At 36.3% G+C, this 6,000-nt stretch overlaps 1 protein-coding gene across 1 annotated transcript in view; it reads left to right on the top strand.

Annotated features, from left to right (window-relative positions):
- The window catches only part of LOC101852263 (protein O-linked-mannose beta-1,2-N-acetylglucosaminyltransferase 1), a 56,646-nt gene that overhangs the window by 321 nt on the left and 50,325 nt on the right, over positions 1-6,000 (top strand). The window contains exons 2-4 of the mRNA XM_035971884.1: positions 2,736-2,871; positions 3,890-3,967; positions 4,933-4,977. Coding sequence (XP_035827777.1) covers positions 2,817-2,871; positions 3,890-3,967; positions 4,933-4,977 — 178 coding nt within the window. The 5' untranslated portion in view covers positions 2,736-2,816. The remainder of the gene's footprint in view (positions 1-2,735; positions 2,872-3,889; positions 3,968-4,932; positions 4,978-6,000) is intronic.

A 6,000-nucleotide genomic window follows, 5' to 3' on the forward strand; every position in this document is an offset into this window, starting at 1 on the left:
AAGTATATTTACAATTCAGTAGGCCTATTTTTTGTTAAATGGTCAGTCTAGCCATCATATTAAGAATAAGTACGGCTAGACTGCGAGTCTAGCCGTACTTAAGTACGGCTAGACTGCCAGTCTAGCCGTCATTAAGTACGGCTAGCACTGAGGTGGTGAGATGTTTCCATGCCTATAAGTTTGTTTTGTTGAAATAAACAATTTTTCAAACTGTGTTTGTGTTGTGTTTGCTTCAGATAAACTAGATCTAGAAAACCATTAAGATTTGTTGATTTTTTTATTGTTCATTTTTTTAATGACTGATCTTAGGCTTGCGGCTTAGGCTAGGGACGTCTATCGTCACTTTTCAGAAGGACACCATTTCCCATTGTCTAGGTCTAGATTCTAGATCTAGATCTAGATTCTAGATCTAGTCAGATTGCTCATCTGGAGAAGGCCAAAAACTCATATTTCCACAAAAATATTATGTAGAATTTGGAAAATAGCCTTGAAAAGTTGTTACAACTGTAAATCTCAAGCCTTCATGTCCTTAGACCTAGGCTTGGGATCGATAATAGGGCAGTATTTTTTACCACACCTATCCATCTGAATTAGTATGCTCTCAAAATGCCATCTAAGCCTACCTTTCTACATGAAATCTGTGGAAAACTTGTTTATTCATTCAACTTTATTCCGTACACTCGGTTTATTATTTTCCAGCTTGCTACGACCTATGATTATGTAAACATCTAAAATCTCATGGGTCAAAACACAAAATTAGTGAAAAACATTCATATTGTTTTCAGGAACCTCGTGAATATGAGGTATCCTTCAGATTTTTGTGATTTGTTCCTACTAGCACAGGGATGAGGTTGAATGTGCCCCCTCCACCTTTATTCCAATCCCCCCTCCTTATTAATTTTGGACCACTTGTCCACACCCCCTCTCCCTCCTTTAATCATCTGACATTGTCAACAGCCGTACTCCAGGAGTGCGACATCTTAAACTGAGATCGTCTTATCATGTCTTATTCTTCTTCTCGGCAACCAAGATTTGCCATTCATTTCTCTGCTCAGATGCCTTCAAAAGAACCTAAATTATTGTCCCTGTCACCTGAAGCGTTAAACATATAAGTCGACCTTTATTGGCTTGTATATATAGCATTTATGTGAGTTGGAAAGCTGTTCAAATTAGATTTAAAGTTGGCATCACTTCAAAATAGGTGCCTTTTACATGGTTCTCTGTGCGAGCCTCTTGGGGGGGGGGGACCTCTGGTTATAGATCCATCGGTGGCGTGTCATGTGACAAGACTGCTGCTTCTCATTTTATACAAATGTGAGAGGAGCCCGCGCGGACTGAGAAATCCCATTTCATGTCATGATTGCATAGTCAAATACTTGTAGCCCATATAAAAACAACTTGATTTTTTAAAGATTTTAAGTCAAGTTGTGGAAACAGGGTTTATCTAAAGGACATTGCAGTCTATTAGAAGAGAGGAAAAAAAGAGAGCGCTCTATGGGGTTGGATGGGTGGGGTTTACTTTTCCAAGCACTCATCTTTCAAGTCAATTTGTGTTTTTGTTTTTGTGTGATTATGATGTGGCAAGTCTTATTAGAGGTTGATGACACAAACAGTGTGTATACATTTAGGTATACAGAAAAGAGCGGGAGGGCTTTGAGTAAGTGCCAGTTATGTATGCTTGGGACTATGGTGAACAAAGGTACATTTGGCAAAAGGCTATGTTTGTCCTATTATGGGCTTCTCAAGTTAAAAGTCTGCTTTCCCCCCCTTCACTGTAAAATAATACAGTATTCAATTTACTTTTTTTCCCATAATTGAAATCAGAGCTGGGTTGATTTAAATCAGTTGATTTTTTAAATTTTAATCAACTTGATAAAAAAAAAAAAAGTCAGTGATTTAAATAACTTTAAAAAATGTATTCTGTTTTTACATATTTAAACATTCAGAATTCCTTTCCTTGGTTTTATTAAACAGATATTTATATAAGGTTTAGTAGACTAATATAATCATGCTTAAAAGTCTGTTTCCCCCCTGTCACTGTAAAATAATACAGTATTCAATTTTCTTTTTTTTTTCATAATTGAAAACCAGGGTTGGGTTGATTTAAATCAGTTGATTTAAAAAAATTTAAATCAACCTGATTTAAAAAATAAAACTCAGTGATTTTAATCACTTTTAAAAAATGTATTGTTTTTACATCTTTAAACTTTCAGAATTCCTTTCCTTGTTTTATAAAACAAGTTTATCTATGTTCCCTTCCTTTTAGACTGACATTTTCTTCATTTTTTGTCTGTAGCCATAATTCCCTGATATAGCAGATTAAGGCTTTCTTTTGCAGTTGCTTAAATTAATCATTAGTTAAAATAAAGACAATGCATTTTGCACTAAAAGAACATACTTTTAGCCTGCTGCTTTGAATGTAACACCTGTTTGAGAAGTAATTCTGTGACCTATGCATTTGAATTTGTCCGTCTTCACTGTCTAAATTAGTCAATGGGGTGTGTGAGAACAAAAATATGTGAGAGAATAGTGCTAGTGTCGGCATACATATTGCAACTGCAAAATATATATTTGTGAATGTGTATGTTGGTATTCATATAAGAAGTCCTTGGTGTTTATACTTTCAAAAAATAATTTTCACTCATGTATAGGCCTCTGTGCTTTTTCAACAGTACATGAGCATGCTAACAGAAGTTTTATTGTAGTTTCCTTTTCTTTTTACTTTTTCCATCTAGATCTAGTCAGATTCGCTGTCTCAGTCTCTTTTTGACTCCTGGTTGGTTCTGACCACCCTGTCGACAGTCTGAGATAGGACCATGGCGTATGCACTCATCAGACCAATGCGGAGGCTCATCACCAAAAAATTTGGCGGTATTTTTCTTTTTTTCCCCCTTTTTTCTCACAGGAAATATGTCTTTTTCTTTTGGGAATAAAGAGTGATTTTTTTTCATCATTGCTTAAATTTATGGGTCAAGTCTACATTATTTACTTTTTCTTGAATGAGATTTTACTTTGGTCATTACTTTAATTTTTTGCATTTCAAGATAGTTTTAGTGACAATGCAACTCAAAGAGGACAGGCACTTTGCACATCTGAACTACTCTTCAAGGCACAAGATTACACCATGTCCGTACACTCTGTTCCATGTGTAGTGATACGATTGTTTCCAGGCTTTGATATTAATTGGCTGTAAGATTTCAGTCATGTTTGCCATGCCACAGAAGAAAGTCTGCCTTTCTCCTCGTTCTGTTAGCACCCATATGAAACAGCTGATCATCGTTTCATCCTCTACCCAGTAAGCAATGAAATTATCTCATGAAAAAAAATTGCCCTCATCTTTGGTATGAAGCAAATGTTGAGAGTGACTATCTGTTTTGATCGAGTGCTGAGAGGCTGGTATGAGATAGTCTATTGAGACACTTTTTGATGCAGTTTTCACGGGTGAATTAATGTCTACAAACCTCCAAGGTTCAAGGATTTTCCTGTTCTGCAAATTCAGTGTTTTAAGATGACCAACTTGTTGGTTCAATTAATTCAGATTTATGATGACTATCCTTTTGCTGTAAGTTTCTGTCTGTGCACTGCCCGTTAGTGTTCTCACAGAGTACAATTTCTGTTGTATGTGGATGTATACCTGGGCCTGTGCATGTGTACAATTGCTTTTGGTGCTCAATAGATTTGACCGTTCTCCCCCACTGTGATAAAATGTCTTGGTTAGATTCTTGGTACCGAGCTGAAAGTAGGAAATTTTTTTCAGTACTGAATATGATGAGTACACGAATGTGAACTGGAACTGTGGTAACAAGGCCTTTAAGCATTGTGAAATTTGATTTTTAAGCCATTATGATTAGTGCTGACTGAGGTTACTACTAATTTTTTTGCTCTGCAGGTTATAAAAAGTTCCTCCTTGTCCTGACCTCCCTGGCTCTGATCCTCTATACGCTCAAGTCTTTATTCATCAATGACGGTATGATACTCTTCTGTTGTTGTTTTACAGTAATTTTTAGCAGGCTTGTGATAGATTTTCGTTACTGATGACTTTATTTCAAGATTGGTCAAAGGAAAAGTGCGAATGATATACGATAGAAAGATGGTAGCCTTGTAAAATTAAATTCAGGAGAGAGTTGTTATGGTATGGGTTTGCTTGTTGTGTGTTTTGCCATTCCTTGTTATCTTTATAGTCTGCAAGTCTCTCAGTCATGTGAATGTCCATGCGGAGTAGGACTGAATACTCTTTGCCATATATATTCCTTGTGCTGCTCATCAGGCCATGACCAGTGCTGCAAGATTTGTCAGAGAGGTGCAAAACTAGATTGCAGAGAAAATCTTTGGAAATATCGTCAGCAAAAAAATCAAGAAATAGGAAAATTGAAGAAAAAAGATTCATTTTGTTGTGCAGACATACACAAATAATGTTGTAAATGAATCAACAGAGATGGATTGCCAGTGGATTTATATGATGATTGGCAGGTTCACTTCAATTATCTTTGATTGTTTTCTAGAATGTTATGATTTTTTTCTGTCAAAATATGAATTTCTGACGACAAAATTTGTTTGAACTGTGAAGTGAAACTTTGCAGCCATGTAATTTAAAATAAATTTTAAACTCCTTATAGCCTGGTGTTTAGTCAGTTACTGTGTGCGTTCTTGTGTGGTTGTAAGTTGTATGATTTGAAAATGCTTTTAGGAAACGTTTCAGCTGTTTGAAGTGGTCTGTCCGAATTTTGACTTCCTTATTCCCCAAACAAGCATTTACAAATGGATCATCTCAACAGGGAAGGTTAATCGTTCTCATGCTTAAAGGATATGCCATTTAAATCCAGTTTGTTACAAGGAGATACTTGTTATTCAGGGGGAGGGAAGAGTTACTTAAATCCAGTCTTTGTCTATTGCCTGTGGTATACTGCATGTGAGATTTGCATTGTGTTTCAGGTCGTCAAGTGTGGGATGTCAAAAGCTCAGTCTCAAATAAATCAAGTGAGTTGTTCCATGGCTTTGCTTCTCTATGCGCAATGAAAATGGGGGAGGTGATGGGGGGGATGTGCCTCTTTTCTGGGCCATTTTGAAATAGCAGAATAATAATGGAATGCTGAAGAACTGTTGTTTCGTACTTGATAATGTCATAGGGGTCTTGCATGTAATGTGAACTTCTTTTTTTCCAGACATTGCAGGGGGTTGTGTAAATCCTGCTTTATTGAGATGGCAGCCCCTGCCAAGACCTTTGAAGTTGATGAAAAATATCTCGAATGCTTTGAATAAATCTGTGAACAGCAAAATATCTTTTCCTTCCTTATCATGCTCTTTCTTTTTTCGTCTTTCAAGATTTTAATTCTTTTCTGTGAAAGAGGACCGCCCACCATTTTCATTGTGGCCCTGACTTTAAGTTCAACAGGTCCAATGCAAGAGAAGAATGTGTAGATGAGATAAAAGTGGCTACTGTGTTATCAGAAATACGGGTATAGCCTTGTGAAAGGGAATTTGTTCTGCCTGCCTGTTTTGTGTACCTAACACTGCATGTGTTTCTGAAACATTTGTTTTTGTTCCCTTGACCTGGATAAATCAAATGAGTTGGCAAGAGCACCTGTAATAGCTTTTAGTTGTTTTTTAAAGAATGTTTTAACTGTGGTACTTTCCAGGTCAAAACAATTTCTTGTCCAGAATTAGGGCTGAAAACTGTTTGATGACATGAAGGCTTGGTACATGTTTAGAAACAGAAATTTATTCAGATTTGTCTAGGCTGATAGATTAAATTGTGCATGGTCTCTTGTGGGTTTTTTTTTGGGGGGGGGACACAATTACTCAAAACATGCAGGTATTCAGTCGGAGGTGCAACATTTCAGTTCACAGAAGTATAAAAAAGAGAGACAAGTGACATAAGTCACTGAAGTTTTTGTGCTTTTCAGTTTCTTTTTATATGATTTTTTGTTTGTTTGGGGTTTTTTTTGGTAACAATATGCCAGAACATATTTGTATCATTAAGTGTATAAGAGATGGATTTTA

Source organism: Aplysia californica, unplaced genomic scaffold (genome assembly GCF_000002075.1).
Source record: "Aplysia californica isolate F4 #8 unplaced genomic scaffold, AplCal3.0 scaffold00529, whole genome shotgun sequence".
NCBI lineage: Eukaryota > Metazoa > Mollusca > Gastropoda > Aplysiida > Aplysiidae > Aplysia > Aplysia californica.